Raw genomic sequence first — 17444 nt, forward strand, 5'->3', positions numbered from 1 at the left:
GTTTCGTATTCTATTGCAATTATTCTATAATAAATAATTGTACGAGAAAGGTTTGATAAAATAAATTGTCAACGTGTGTCAAGGCAAAATCTGAACGATCGAGTGAAAGCGAATATCATATGAATTTGTTTTCAAATTTGTTCATTATCCTGTTCCTTTCAATTTGGAATTCAAAAGATTGTATTCCACCAACTAAAAAATACTCCGTTGCTTTCACGTTATTCAATGAAAGAAATAAATGAGCATACTTACGTTAGGAGACCAGGATTGTCCGTAGGATACCAAGAATACTGCGGGAGGTAATTGTGAGGCGGGGGATGAGGGTGCGGATGACTCGTAGAATGGGGCGGGGGATGAATGGGCTGTTGGTGGGGCTTAATGTCGCCCCAACCGCCTCCGCCGCCCCCTCCGACACCAGGACTGGCGGCTGGTTGTGGGCCGCCAGCCGACATGTCTGAACCGGGGGTGGAACTAGGAGCGGGAGAAGGGTGCTGCATATAACCGCCAGTTGCCGGACTACCGCTCGACGAGCCGCCTCCTGAAACAATTCATACGAAACGTGAATATCAACAACAAATAGTTTTTTATAATAAGTGTGCTTTTTAATGTGAATCAGTTTGAGTGATTTTGGAAAAGTTGATAAATCGTCTTGATTTTAGATCTCTATTCATTGAAAATTAGTTTGTAAATCTTTACGTTTCAAAATTGTTGTGGTGCCAATGATCAATTAACAAAAGTGTATTCTTTTCAAGCTTTCAAATAATTATTTATCAACATTCTGGGACTGAAATTATGATAAAAAATATAAAATACAATCCGAACATTGTGTATGCCATCAAAAACGAAACTTGTAAAAAATACCAAGTCTTGCAACTCTACCGTAAAAAGTTGTGAGATCCATGTAATACCAAATTGATTTATTTAACTTTTTTACGGTGGAAGAGCTGAGTGGTGACAATTTTTGTGAGGTTTTTTTACAAATTTCTTTTTGTAGATAGATCTCCTTTTTTCGTTTCCAGTACCCTCTACTTCTTAAATACCAACAACGAATTTTCCTAAAACCCATTCTCTGTCTTATGAACTTTTCTCGTTTTTTTAGGTATTATTCCTCTTTTTCTTCTCAGGTACTTATTCTTGAGCTTCAACTACAGCTTTTCTCAAAGCCCCTTTCTGTCTGTACGGGTTTTTCTCGGAAGCTTTGATGTTACAACTTTTGACAAATCTGGACGGTAAATGCTTATAAGTCCACTATATTCACAAATTGAGGATTACTGTGCTTTAATACTTCCAAAGTCGATATTAATTAGATGTAGCCCGCCCAGACTTGTAACTCTAGAAAGTGCGACGTAAACTTGACCGGATGTGAATACTGCAGAACCGAAATCCATCAGCGCATTATCGAGACTTTGTGTATAGTCATAGCATATGCTATAAATATGGGAAACCGTTCGCTATAAACATGTTCTTTATTAAATATATTTTCCTAGTTATTTTTTTATAGAACCATTAACATTTAATCTTTAATTTTATTTTTTTCTACATCATATCGTATGGGATTACAAAGTTATTTATGCAGTTGTTGTATCTAGAAAACTGGACTGGAATTGCATATTTCAGTTTTTCCGTGATTTACACACTAAATACAAATTGTGTTCAAAATTTGAAGCTCCTAGAAGTGCCTTGTAGTTTTGATGTACGGTCAGTCATTGAGTGAGAGAATTAAGAGCTCTGACAACTGGTTCAAATTGAATGAAATTTGAAATATACCATGTTTATACAATGCTTGCTTGGTTATTAAAAATACAGGCTTCTAGTTCAATTTTAATAAGCGTCGAAAATGTACTACTTTTTTGCTCGACTGCCGTGCCCCCAGATATGATTGCAAAAATTACTTACAACAATCAATTATGAGTCGTGGTATGGAATTTTATAATATCAGATCAATTTAGTTGAATAAAAAACAACTTTTATAATGACATCGGATATAAATAATATAGATTTTGTTTTTTTTTTGTTTCAAAAATTGAAATACGTTTTTTTACAGTGAAAGATATGCATAAAGATTATTTGAATCAGTTTTTTATCGATAGACTGACTCAACAAGTGTTTTTGGTAATTATTTTCTATTCCAGACAGATAATAATCTATAAAATGGCCTTCGTAAATTAAATGTTCAGCAATTTGCTGTCACTTTTGTGAGATGTAATCCAATTATTGAGTTAACTTTTAGATCCACCAATGTTTTATTTGTTACAATTTAAACTAATTCATTTGTTGGTGTTATATCTTGTATTTTACTACAAAAGTTGATTTTGAAGGACTGTTTATTTTCAAATAATATATTAAAATACTACGGCAAATTTGGAAATAACTGATATCATATTAGGTTAAAGATATATACGGATGATTGATTAGTGTGATAAAATTCAGTGTGTCCTTTGTCCTTTAAGATATAAATTTACAAATTTAAGGGATTGAAGGTATCATTGATATTCACATTTTAAAATTATTGAAAATCTTACAGGGTGTTCTAGGATGCTGTGCCATATCAAAGATTTTTTTTATGAAACATTCTATAAATTGCATATTTGGAATTAGTTTGACTTTCCTATTACAATAATATGGGGATGTCATGTATCTTACGAGATATTTAGAAAGTTGTGACACTGCGCATATGATTTGCAATCAATTCTTGGCCTTCTCGGAAAACGTAACATCATTCATAGATTCGAGTTTTGGAGAAGCATTCCCAAATTCCTCTAGTAATTCTCGATAAATTTCCGCGGATTTTACTTTATCTTTTACTAAAAAGCGAATAATGATGCTTTGGGCAATAGACACGGATAAATCTTCCCAACTAATGGCTATAAGGGCACTAAAAAGCGAGGTTCGCGGTCCGGCTTTCCAACATCCCACGCGGACTAAATTTTTTGTGCGTTTATCCAAAAATTCCGGTTAATGTTCGAGTCGCCCTCATAATATAGAATTATCTAATATAATGATAAAGATACTATTTACTTCATTATAGCATTTGTAATAATTACTGTGGTAATTTGCGATTTAATTTAACGCCATTATATAAATAAAATATAAAATTATTTATGAGATTGTTATATTTTTTTTATATGTTTAACTTCATACAACATTTTTTATTGAAGAAAATAATAAAATTGTTAATAGGGAATTTCTGTTAGAAAAATCAATAAAAACACTGTTTGAATTGTAGTTGAAATTGGATTTGAGTTTTTAAAAGTACCAATAAATAAGTGAATCTACGTAATTTTATATTTTCAGTTACTCATTGTCTCAACAAATATTTCATTAGCAGTTGTGTGTTCATTGGGTTCACCGAGGAATCTGTAGTTAACAGAAATTTGTGTGAACTTTTTCATACTATGGAATTTCTTTTAAATAAAAATTATATTGACATATGAGAAAAACTTGAACATAATACACATTATACTTTGCGTCATCCTGACTCACATTAGCAAACTGACAAACATATTTTTATTTTCAAGTAGTCTCCATCAAGTTCAACACATTTTTCCACCGATGTTCTAGTACCATTATTTCACCGCACCCCATTACCCGAAGAATATCTTTTACTATACGAGTGTTCTTCAAGATTTGGAAATAGCTGTTAATCGTCGGGGGTTAAATCTGGAGAATACAGCGTATACTTATCTAATTCCTAGCTTCCCAGAGCTGTTGCGGCAATTACAATGCGTTGGAGACAACTTTTTCAAAGTATGTAATCAACTCGCGTTGATAACGATTCATAAATGGGTTGGAAGCGTAGCAAATAGACAAAATCATTTATATGTAATGAAAAAACTGAACTAGATGTTCAACACCCATTGAAATGATTTTGAATAATCAGTTTAGTTTGGACAATAAGAAACTATTAAATATTAATGCTAATAATATTAAATAAGAAGAAGAACCATAAAACATAGTTTACCTTCCATTTTGATCCTACCTTGCATCATGTTCTGACCCTGTGGTCCTGGACTACTAGAAGGCATATTTGAATTAGGACCTAATAAACCCGAATGACCTCCGGGAGTACCATTGTTGTTTGTGCCACCTGTAACTTGTGCTGCTTTCATCATTTTCTTGTATTTACTTCTCCTATTTTGAAACCATATCTTCACCTGTAACAAAACCTCATTGTAAACTAATTATTTTCACAAAAAATAATACAAAATGGCACAATAATAGTTATTGAAGCAATAGGAACTTGATAGCATATGTTTTCAATATTATTATTTCAATATCAAAAAGATCGATAAAGAAAAGCAGTGAAAAAAATCCTGAGACTATTTTACAAAATGATAATTTATAATAGATCGTTCAAAGTGTTTTGATGAACATGTCCATAAAAGGTTAATTCAAATTTGATACAGAGAATAAAATGCAACGCAAAAACGGTAGTGAGAAGCTTGTAATTTGAAACAACGTTTACCTTAAACATTGTAACAGTTCACAGTTTCCTGTTTTATAATCTCCAAAATTAATACTTTATGTGATAGATGCCGCTACCAAAAATATAAAATACACAATGACGGATAAACTGTGTAGTAAATTTTTGTCTTAAAACCTAATTTTGTTTGAAAAAAATGTACATTTGCATCTTATACGGTATGTTATAGAAATAGATCACATATCCTATTATTCTATGTGCGACATAAACATATGTGAACCTCCATTTGAATTCTCAAAATTTCAAAAATTTGTCTTTTCCTCAAGTTTCAGTTTTATATAATTCATACATTCAAATCAGCACACCGTTTAAAATAGCAAACTAAACACCATTGGTTGAATAATATCATATTTCATATACTTTATTTTCGATGCAACGAATACAAGAAGTACATGATAAATTGTTAATATTTCTGTATTTACTCTTATCTGGATAAATCGGTCGTCTACTCGTTTTTTATATTCGAAAATAATTCTGAGAGTTGGCCCAGTACTTAGACGAGACGTGTCATTCAAAAAGGTTCAAAACGGCAATAATAAGCGATTTAAGTAAACATTGTGGCTGGATCCATATTAGTAAAATTAGTTTTACACAATCATATTCATTTGAAAATTATTTGTTACTCTTAGGACACTTAACGATTTCTAAAAGACAAAGCGAGTGAAAATCTGGGGCTATAAATGTTAAATATTGTATTCTTTCTAAAATAGTTATAGATGATTAGTAAATTCAAAGTATCCGTAGGCTATTCATCTTTTGCCGCCTCTACTGATTTCTGAAGTTTCATGCGTTAATTCACAATTATTTAAATAACATTTTGCATCAAAACAATCTCAATTTTATAATTTTAAAACCAAGGTTTTGTGTTATTTGTGTATAAAACTCGTCTTCTCCTTTCTAACCAAATTTGCCGCCGTAGGCTTAAGCCTACTCATCCTGTAGGTAAATCCACAACTGGATATTCAGCAATACCAACGACGGAGAGAAAACAAAGTTTGTGAAGAAGATAAGTGGCAAAAATTAAGCTTGAAAACTGACATACAGTTAAAGCAAATTGGTACACCACAAAATGTCTACCTGCAGTACTTGAGTCGGTTGATATTGGCGAGTTAATGTTTCAGTGAGATAATGAAAAAACAATTATTAAACATCCACCCTATTCATCTGATTCGGTTATTTGTGATTTGTAGTTATTCCTTAACCTAAAAGGCATTTACGTTGTCGATGTTTCAAGTTTCACTTTGACGAAGTTGAATAAAGTATATTATATACTTTTCTTCTATTTCTATAAGGTAAACAAATATCGTAAGATAGTTGCCATAGAAAACACAGATTTTATGATGTTTAAATTTTCATTTCATTTCAATTTTTATCAAATTTTAACTTAGTTATGGCGTACAAGTTAGATATTCGATAAAGTATACACAGATTAGTTGGACGGTTGTCAAAAACTGATATTGTGAATATGGCACTTTCGACCATTTATGAAACAATAAGTGGAAGGGAACAATAAATAATAATATAATAATTATGGCTTAAAGCCCCTAATGGATGTTAAGCCACAAACATGCTCTCTAGATCCTCTTGTTGGGGTGGTTCAATCCCCAAAGTTCATGTCTACACCTTGTCGCCACAACTTCCTATTTACTGTCTTTTCCTGCCATTTTATAGTTTCTACTTTGTTCAAGTTATCTTCCACCTGTTTTAACTATTTGTACTGCTGCGTTTTTTGTACCTTTTTTCCATAAATGCTCCCACCACTTAACTCGCTGAGCTTAGAATTTTTTAAAAATATGTTCGCCGCTGAGTTCGTCAGTTATTTCTTTGTTAGCTCTTATCCTATATTCCCCTTCACTAACTTTTTCTGATCTCATTATCGTTCTGATTATCGTTCTTATCAATTTTTCCTCATCATTTCTTATTAGTGTCCTTGTTTCAGCTAAGTACATCATTACTAGTCTTATCATTGTTTTAGATAAATATTGATCTTTGTCGGTTTTGTCAGTAGGCTACTTTTCAATAATTTCTTATTAGCATGGATGGCTCTATAATTTTTATTAATTTTTTCTTCAATGTCAGTACTTCTATCTCCTATATTATTGATTCTAACGCCGAGGTACTTAGACTTTTCTACTTCCATAACTTAATTACTCGCCAGCTCTCACCTCTCCTTCCTAACATTGCGTTCCAAATCTCTTTACTTTTGGTTTGTTTACATAATAAATCTTCTTTTGGTTATAAATACTATATGATCAGCGTAAGCGATTATTTGTCCACCACTTGACCTTAAATTCCCTTGTGAACAAGGAATACCATGTTTGAACCTTCCAAAAAGTGGGCTGCCTAAAACTTTGACTAATGCCCATTCAAATAGATTGGTGGTACTTAAACATGGGAACTGGAAGAAATGTCTAAAATATACTAAAGATCAATTGCGATATGCTGCCGTGCATTAAGACGATGTCCCTTCACAGAGAACAGAGTTGTGATCATTAATGACGAAATCTCACTCGATGACATAGAAAATTAACCAAACAACGTGAAATATAGAACCAAAAATCAAATTTAAATTCAAGTCCTCACGTTGGGCATGTGAAAGGTATGGCTTTGGAATCACATATTTATACAGATCTCCTGAAATTAGTTGATTTTATTAATACACATCATATACGTTTCCGGATCTAGCCTCTTGTCACTACGCCAGATTAACTAGAGATTGGTTAAAGGCTCAGGACATACCAGTTGCATCGGAAGAAGATAATCCTCCAAATGTTGCCGAGGCTCGCTCTATTGACGAGTTTTGGAAGATATTGAGTAGAAAAGTGTATGATAAGAATTAGGAAGTCGAAAATTCGCGAAATTGATAATCTGTTCGTCCAGCATATGATGCAACGCGTTAAGTAAAAATTACGCGCAATTCAAAAAAATTGTTCTTTATGTATAATTCAAATTATGTTTCTTGTTAACTATATATCAAAACTAAAGTGCTGAATAAATGAATTGTTAACATTATTTTATTGTTTCAAACTTTCACAACATATTTTTTTTATTTGATAGCACTCCACATTCAATACCTTTCTCTGTAACATTTTTTTCGATAATTCATTCTGCTGCTTATGAACATAAAGATTATTAACAACTTCAGATACCGTTCTTTCATCATCAACATCACCGTTTTACGACCACACTTTTGACAAATTATAAAACGTTAATCTGTTTCATTCTCGTTCAAGAATACGTGCCCTGATAACTTTGGTTTGTGTCCTAAAAGACTTTATAACGACATCAACAAATGTGATAAGAATTCCATAATGTAGCGAAAATAATATACATACTGCTTGTTAACGATCATTAGTAGCCGAGATGCTGATAAAAAAAATCAGTATTTGAAAACAAACTCATAACGTGATGTTTAATTAATAATATCGATGTGGATATTTCGTTCTGAAAGAGACAAGTGGATATTTTCATAGTATATTCAAGATTAAGCTGTTGTATATGTTTAAAACCCGTGTTTCTTAATTTGGAAAATGGTTTTATTGATATCGTATACATAAATATCTTATTAATATTCATAAACATGTTACACGGAATCTATCTGATAAATTATTTTTCTCAAGTACCGGGTTTTTATAGCATTGTGACTTGATGAAGACTTGACACATGAATTTTTTATTCTATTTCATCAGAAAAACGTGTATTTTTATTGTCTGACGGATTGATGTTTTTTTTCTCATCAAATATGTCGTTACACAACAATATAGTGAAAATGATATATTTTTAATCCATCAATCTATCTATCGCAACTTTATATACAGAGTGAGTTTTATTTATGGAACGCCTGTATTGTCTCGGAAATTTTTATTCATTTGTCCTTGACTGCTAACTTATCTCTATGGTAATCCTATCTTTTAATTCCCAAATATTTTGTTTTATAAACGATGTTTTTCAAGTGACCCCATAGGAAATAGTCTAAAGCACTCATGTCTGGTGATCGTGGGGGCCATTCGATAAAACCACGCCTTCCAATCCATCTTCTGGGAAATACATTATTTAAGTATTGCTTCACCACACATGCATAGTTGGGGCACCACCTTGTTGTAGCGAAATTTTCCAATAAATCTAAATACACTGGACCATTTAATTTACCGTCAATGAAAAAGAGACCAATTATTTTATCGCCTATTATTCCAGCCAATACAGTTTTTCGGGATATTGGGTGTGGGATTCACACATCCAAAGAGGATTGTTACGTGATCAGTATCTACAATTATGCTGATTTATGTTTCCATTACCTAATACAAAAAGTGGCCTCATCGAAAAACATAATATTACTTAAAAAATTTGGATCTTTTGATTTTAACATTTTTCCATCATTAGATCTACAAACTCTTCACGTCTATCAAAATCGTCATCTGACAACTCTTGAACCAACGTTACTTTGTATGGATGGAATTTGTTACTGGTAATGGTACTTAAGTGTGGATCGTCTTCTAACAGGACACAAACATTTAAAGATTTGTTTTCAGTTGTTGCAGGTTTGGATAAATCTTTTACTGAACTAGTTTCGTTAAACTTTTTCATTAATTTACTGACAGTAGATCTTGTTATGGGATTTCGGTTAGGATATAAATTATTAAAGATATTACACGTTTCTTGTTAGCTTCAACGGATATCAATTCGTTGTTTTTTTCAGATAAACGATTCATTGTGACTTTCAATAAACTTTAACTATAATAATTTATCGAAACGTCAAATTTGATATTGTAGCTACCTAAATGTATTATTTTAACTCCGAAATCACATGAAAAAAAATAAGTATTTTTTAAGGATTTGGAAAAGCGAAAAATATACTGAATGATATACTTGAAATAACAAAGTAGGTTATTTTTCTGGAAAAATGAAAGATCTGATAACAATCTAAATACCACTATAATACCGGTCGTATTACACGACCCTTGTACACAAAAATTTATAAAAATCATATAAGTCGTTTCCGAGATAATTGAGGCGTTCCATACATAAAACTCACTCTATATGTTTTAATGAAATTCAGTTCATATAAGAGGTCTGTGATTCCTTTAAGAAGAAAACAAAATTACCATTATTAAATTATATCTTCTTAGAAAAACGATCTTATCATAAAAGCTCTCTTTGATCTTATTGAATGTTTTGTCTAATACCACTCGTTTGGAAGCTGTAATATAAAATAAAGACATCGACCATCTCCGGCTATCGATATATTAGACGCACCTCGTACATTAACAAGCTTTATTTCATGTTATCGGCGAAATATAGCTGAAAATAGCTGATCAAAGTTAAAAGCGAGGATGTCGTAGGAAGCATCTGCTGGTGCATGCTTAGTGACACTAAAAAGGAGTACTAGCTGGTACTCACTCCATTTCGATTTGGAGCTTCCGAACAAAAAGATGTTAGACCGTACTGAAGAGATACATTCAAATCGAAACCAATATAATGAGCATCAATAAGAAACATAAACTGAAGTAATCAGATTGTTCAAATTTTGATTATAATAGACACATGGTTATATGTGTATATGCGTAATTTCAATAGTGAGTTCGAGAAGTTTATGTACTGTAACTTTTAGTTGTAAAGGGTGAAGATAATTTTATAAAAGAGAAGAAATAGAACGTTTGACAGGAGAACATTTCTCATAGAGAATGATATAATGGAATAAATGATATTCTAGGTTTGTACTGGAGCTCTAAAAAACTAATGAGTTATCGCTACAAAAGCTTGTTTGAGTGCATAGTCATTCAGACAACTAGTGCAAAGGAACCGATTCGCTTACTAAATTAAGATCCGCAAAAACCTAAAATATATTATATAGTTTAAAGGTCAGCTGTTACATTTCTGAGTATTTTGATCGCAAGACAAACTCTGTGGAGGTAGATGGGAATACCTGGCATGAGACAAACTGAGGCACAAATAGATGGGCCTTCCGCCTATCTTACTAATCAAGTGGTTGACTTTAATAGGCGCGACTGGCCACTAGTTTTCTAACTGAACTTCATGCTGTATCTATCACGAACGATTGTACATGGTGAGGGCAGAAACTACAAACTACAAACAAATCACTTGTACGAGGTTTAAAAGTTAAATTTTGCCTAGTGACTTTGAATAGTGCATGCGAAAGTGCCTGATTAGCTTTTTAAGTGACAAGATCAACGGTGGAAGAGATGATATGAGCTGAAAAAGAAATGGAATATTGACATGAGAAGAGAGCAGATTGAAAGCTGAGAAAAGAAAATCACTGCGCTTTACTTTACAGGATTTATTATGATAGTTAGATGTAACTCTTCCGAATTTGGGATTCTGCTGTAAGCACGATGCTGGTATACAACATTAAGTTTTTTTAGATCAATGGATAACACACCCAATACTTTCAAAAAGAGGATTTTTGGAATTAGATTGTTGTTCGTATCGATTTTATAGATTAAGATAATAAAAAAGGTCGAAAATTATGCTAGAGAAAGAGATAGATTCGTTTAGTATATTTTGGGTGAGATGAGGAAATTTTTTATAGAGAGGAATGTTAATTGGAAATGGACGACTAAGCGTAGCTCAAAGAAGAAAAAAAAACTCCAGCCTAAAAAACGATTATTTTCAGTTTGAGCATATATTTTGTAATGTTTTTTAGCTTTCTACTTTGTTTTGTTTATTTTTAATAGGAAAACGGGTAATAGGGGCGGCAGTTACAGCTGCAGATGCAGCTTTTCCTATCGTCGGCCATTTGGCTGTAGAACTGGTTCACCAGGTTGCAGGGAAACCGCAGAAAACCTGCAACACCGACAATCAGAACTATGCCAAAGTTATATACTCATCAAGATGATATTCAAGTTACAATTAACATCCTGGTTCCAGCAATATTACCAACACAATATCCGGTATCATCTTTATGTGATATTATTTCAAAATTGATTGATAGAAAGGCAAAGTTCATTAGAATGTCCAGCATGATCACCTGATCTAGAATTATGAGATTGGTTGACATAACGTGAAGAGTATCATGTAACTTATTTAAAAATTGAAACTACCTGATGCTTCTTTAACATTATTACATCTTGGAAAGACATTTCTTCGCCTTGAAATGAGATATAACTAAAAATATTAATACAATTCAATATTATTCTACAAGTTTATTTATCTTATCTACCTGTTTTTAATGAATTCATGTTATTCCTCACGATTTTTGTAAACAGTTGTTCAAGTAGAATTAACTAAAATTCAGTAAAATCCAAGAAAATGGCGGAGGTGTAGCGACAGTTACAATCCTTTATTTCCTTGTCTTTAAAAACCATATACTTGTGACGTTACACTGTGACTGTACTTCAATCTATTACCGAATGTGCTTGAAACGAAAGTGTACTTTTAACATTAACTTATTCATGAATGCAAGCTAGTGGTGGGCCTGCAGAAGTAATCTGTCACTCATACGCAAAGTCTTCAACTTCACGTTCAGTTTTATTCATTATAAACAGTAATTAAAAAGCGAAACGCAGAGGAGGACTCTCTACCACATGTGCTAATATATTTTTTCTATACAAATTCTAATTTTCATGATAATCAACAACTCTAAATAGTTTGTCCAATAGGTTAGGATATTCTTCTTTCCCTTGAAGCCTATATGCTTACGCGTTTATCAAATAAGTTTTCTTGAATTGTTCCACAGAAGTTAGATAGAAGATTTGATTGGCTATGAAAAATACCGCGCCAAGGAGAATATGAAGAAAACTAATTTTAAAAAACGTTGAAATTTCTAATAGATCATTATAAAACCTGATTTCATCAATTCCTTTTGTATGTTGACGAATAATATGGAACCTCGATATTGTCTTTATCTATTCAATGTAGAGGCTTGGATAACTTATGGAAGTGATTCGAATCAACTGAATTCTTAGCATAACTTTATAAAAAAAGATAATATTTCAAAATGCTGTTTGAAGTAAAGGTTTGTTATTGAAGGCTACATAGCATAGGGAGCTACAACGTGTAATTCAATACAAGATGCAATAAATCGATCAAAACCATGCACAAATTAAGCGCAGCTCATCGATTCATCAGATATCGATTATTCTATTCAGTGTAGAGGCAAGGTTAACTTATGAAAGTGATTCGAATCAACTGAATTTTTATCTTTACTTTATAGAGAAAGATAAGATTTCAATACTAAAGGTTACATAGCATAGAGAGCTACAACGTGCAATTAATTGCAAGATGCAATAAATCTCGATCAAAACCATGCGCAAATTGAGCGCAGCTCATCGATTCATATGAGATATCGATTTTTCTATTCCATGTAGAAACATGGTTAACTTATGAAAGTGATTCGAATCAACTGAATTCTTGGCATAACTTTATAAAAAAAGATAATATTTCAAAATGCTGATTGAAATAAAGGTTTGTTAAGGCTACATAGCATAGAGAGCTACAACGTGTGATTCAATACAAGATGCAATAAATTTTGAACAAAAGCAAGCGCAAATGAAGCTCAGGTCTTCGATTCATGCAAGATATCGCAAATAGATAGATTCAAATTCAAATTTGTAAGTAATTTTTTACAGCGCGTCAGTCAAGTTCTAGCAAAGTCAAAATATTACTAACGATGCGTCTTACCCGTTATTAGATATTATATTATACTACTGATATTGTAGGGGTTATGGTTGTTACTACTCAAAACTATTACTGTTTCCTGTCATTACTTTTTGTAAAGTATTTCAGTAATCTTTATACACAATAAAAATGAATACATGAAACATTCTCGTGTGAATATCAGCAATAAAAATTAAGACACAGCAAGACATCTGATTAGTTTTTGAATTAGAAGTTACAAGAAGAGATTCTTTTTCCAAATTGCAATTTACGTACAAAAAAATTTACAATTGCAATAATCTGCAGATGCTTAAGATCAAGACAAGATGCGTCTTGCATCTTTTAGCTAGACGCCAAGCGAGCTTCGATTATCCTAAAATAGTGAGTTTGGTGCAGCTAAATTGGATTGTTAATGACAAATTATTACTTCCATCTTTGGTTTTTCTTATTTTTTAACCAATTTAATTTATTTATTTGGTTTCAAAATGAAACAAAATCTTTCAACAGTTCTGGAAAATATGCGTTTGTCCTTGCATCACCTCTTCTGGAATCTCTTATTATCAAGCCATTTTCTAAAGTACTAAACAGTACTAAAAAGCAATTGCATTTCGAATGTGGGCGTACTTTTGATAAACATTCATTAATCGAGGCACCCACCTTGCTTTTCCATCTATACTCTCAATGTAATAAAATATATATGGAATAGTACAGCAAATATTCATTATCATCCATGTTTCTTATACACCAACATATAAAAGCATAAAATTACAAATATTTGTTGTTTTACCATGTAAAAAAAATAATTTATGGAAAGGTTAAGCTATGAAGATTTGAGCAAGGACGCATTTTTGCGGTGTCTTATAGGTTTCATGAAAAATAACAACGAAAGTCTTAACCAAGTTATTTAGAAATCCCTCTAAAAACAATTAGCTTTATTGAAATTGCAGAGAATTTAGCAGCCTGTATTTTTAATGAAGAATCTTTTGTCCTTTTTGAATAGGCCTACATGATGAACTAAGAATAATACAATCGAACGAACAAGTGCGCGTAGAACTGAGAGAGTAAAATTCATGTTACTATGAAGATTCATGCTCTTTTATGATGGTTAATTTTTCATGTATGAAAAACTTCAAGAACGACTTTTGGTGATGAAACACTAACTCGAGAAACCGTGTTTCGCTGGTTGTTCGCAATCAATTGTGGTCGCTCTTCGCTACAGGATAAATTTCGTGAAGGTCATCCAAAATCGGCTGTTGTGCCAGAAAACATCGATGCTGTGCGTAAACTGATATTGCAAGATCGTCATTTGATATACCGAGTCATTCAGATATACATTTGGCTGTCAATAAAATTTGTTCGTGTTAGATACCGCGTAATTTGATAATCGTTCAAAAAACCCCTTTCGATTGGTGTAAAGAAATTAATAAATTCAATTGCAGTGCATCAAAAGACGTCTATGAGATCGTGAGGACCGACGAATCAAGTGTCTATTCATATGAACCCGAAATTAAACAACAATTGGGTTTTTCAAGACGAGCCAAAAGGTTGCCAGTATTTATTTGCCAGAATTGTTAAAAAAGATCAGGGAAATCAATCGCAGAAGAGAATCATTCTCCGACAATGCCAGCTATCACACATCAGTTCAAACAAAAACGTTTTTGTACAGCCAAAACATCGCATTGATGGGTCATCTGTCGTACAGTCCTTGTTTGACACCCAATGATTTCTTCTCATCCCCGCAGATCAAAAATAAATATTGAGGTCGTCGTTTTTCAACACTTGAAGAAGCGGTTCACGCATTTAAATTACATGTTTTAGAGGTATCTCCATCAGAATGGGAAAAAACGCGCCGACAATTAGTTCAAACGCATGCAAATGTGTATTGATCTTAATGGAGAATATTTTGGAAAAAAACTAAGCTCTATCCAATCATAAATATTTGTTTTTATTTGTCAATCTCAAAACTTAAGTAGCAACCCTCTTTTAAAACGGGAAATCAAGAAGGAAGGATTTCTTCACAATTTTTTTTTAATTTCTTAACAAATTATTTGGCCGAAAACGTGTTCTTCAAATGCTGTAATAAATAACGAAAAATTTGAACTGGTTAGCTGGGAAAACATGTCATCTTTGGAACGGATTATTTTTTTCAGTTGATCAGGTAGAGTACCTGAATTTTTTAAGCTTACCTCAGAAGTTGTACCATAATATGTAGATAAATTCAATTGAACAATGTCGCTTGTATCGCCACAAAAAAATACGAAATATACCTTTCGATTAAAAACATCAGTTCATCCTTATTCGATTCGTTATTTAACAGTTTTCTCTAAATCAATAATAAATATGTCGGATTAAAGTAAAATTTTTACAGACGACGAAAACTAAATCACCGTAACTAAAATGTTTTCAGCCTCCGGAAAATATATAATCCAATTTTCAATCAAATAACTTTTAAAAGATTATGTTTACTCGACAGGTGTTCAATTAAAATAATAAAAAACAATTATGAATCACAAATAATGGAATTAGATATAGATTATATGATTCCAGTGAGTTAATTGATCGATTTCGAATTTTAGGTAGTCCGTCACTGATTAATATAAAAGTTCCGAGAGCTCAAAGAAACAGAGATAGATATAGAGACGGCAGGTTTATTACAAAACGCCGTCACAATCTCCGCGGTAATCTTGAAGACCTTGTAACATTTCCTTTGCCTGTTTCAACCTTTGGTGAGGCCCGAGGGTATCTAGATAATCACGACAACGGGTGAAATGCTGTATGTACGAAATTACAATTATTGGAGTATTAAAATCGAATGGATGTACTGGAAAATAGGAAACATTAATAATGAAAGAAAGTATACTTAGTATTAAATAATGTTTTCTAATTGCAATTTTAATCTATATTTTCATCCTTGAACTCGTACTTTGGACTCTAGTACAAACGAAAATTAATTATAGACTTATATTGGTTATTTATTAACTTGAACAGTCAAACTATTAAATGTGAGTGTTCAGTTCCACAAATATTGCAGTAAATTATGATCGTAAAATAATATAATTGCTTCCAAGCGCATTGAAAACGTAATATTTCCAGAATTATTTGCGCAATTTTGAGAACTCTTATATTGAAAACTATTTTACAGTTAAAACCACAAAATATACCCAATAAGAAGGTCAACTTGTATCTAAGTTTCAGGAACACAAATTTAGTTCTGCCACTTACCAATCGTGGCGCTAGTGGAATAAAAATGTCATTACTGTCGATGTCAATTGTCAAGATAGATAAACATTTTTTTTTCAATTTCCCAAACGCTTTCCTGATGTGTGCCCTAATGGAAAAAAAATTGTAAAATTCAATCTTCATTCAAAGGAATCTAGTAAACGTAGATTGTTGGCAGAGGATTATCAGCAAGATGTCTTAATCCTTGAGGTGTGACCGTCAGGGAAGGAAGCACAGGAACCTCCATTGTGCAACATAAATAAAGAAAAGCTTGACTTTTTTGGAAATATTATTCCTGGATAAACCATATCATCTATAAACTTGCAGATCCTAACCCAGGAAGAGATTTTCATTACAGTTTTAGATAGAAACCTACAAAATATTTTCTTAGTACTTGAGTGTCATGCAGTGATTTGAAACAATAGTTTTTCTTTGTTTATAGCCATTTTTTTCAGTTGTGTAGTACATGTTAGGATAATTAAATATAATTATAATTGAGCAGTTGTTTAGTTATTTAGAAAATTTTAAAACTAGTAAGCTATTTTGTGTCAAATAGCAAAAAGTACGGAAAATATATGCTACACCATTTAATCATAGCTAAGGGTATCTAACAACTTTTAGAGTTCAAAAAGCAAATAGGAAAAGCCTTCGGCAAATCATCCACAGATTACTAGAATAGAAAGAATTTGATCATGTTGTTATAATTGAATTAATTCATCCACTTTCCTAACAGCAGTGAAATTCAGAACTGAATTCGACTATAGTTTCCGAAAAACCATAGTGGGAAAGTTTTTATGCCTAGAATAACAATTCCAGTGCTAAAGTTCTAGAAATTTCAATGATGGTTGTTTTAATTAAAAAGAGATCTTCAAACTGGTAAATCGCAAAATCACGGCGATTTCTACGGTTTTTGATAATGATCCACAACCCAATTTTTCATGTATAGTCACGATTATGGTGTAAGATGCTACTACTATACTACATATTGTGTATATAAGTTTTTGTTACTAGTAGAAGCTAATTTAAATGAACAAACTTCCTTTTTCGAAACTACATATCGTTATTATTTCATTTCAAATTTGCTTAGGTCTCAAAATGTTGATAAAAATCTATAACTATAAAGACTGAA

At 32.1% G+C, this 17444-nt stretch overlaps 1 protein-coding gene across 2 annotated transcripts in view; it reads right to left on the reverse strand.

The window, feature by feature from the left end:
- LOC130892736 (homeotic protein distal-less-like) overlaps positions 1-17444 on the reverse strand; it is a 173434-nt gene that overhangs the window by 17349 nt on the left and 138641 nt on the right. Inside the window, exons 3-4 of one of the 2 annotated variants that reach the window (XM_057798307.1) lie at positions 3980-4154; positions 253-538 (exon numbers count right to left, since the gene is read on the reverse strand). In XM_057798307.1, the coding sequence (XP_057654290.1) occupies positions 253-538; positions 3980-4154 (461 nt within the window). Of the gene's footprint in view, positions 1-252; positions 539-3961; positions 4155-17444 lie in introns of both variants that reach the window. The other variant, XM_057798306.1, reaches the window with a different exon arrangement.

Source organism: Diorhabda carinulata, chromosome 4 (genome assembly GCF_026250575.1).
Source record: "Diorhabda carinulata isolate Delta chromosome 4, icDioCari1.1, whole genome shotgun sequence".
Classification (NCBI taxonomy): Eukaryota; Metazoa; Arthropoda; class Insecta; order Coleoptera; family Chrysomelidae; genus Diorhabda; species Diorhabda carinulata.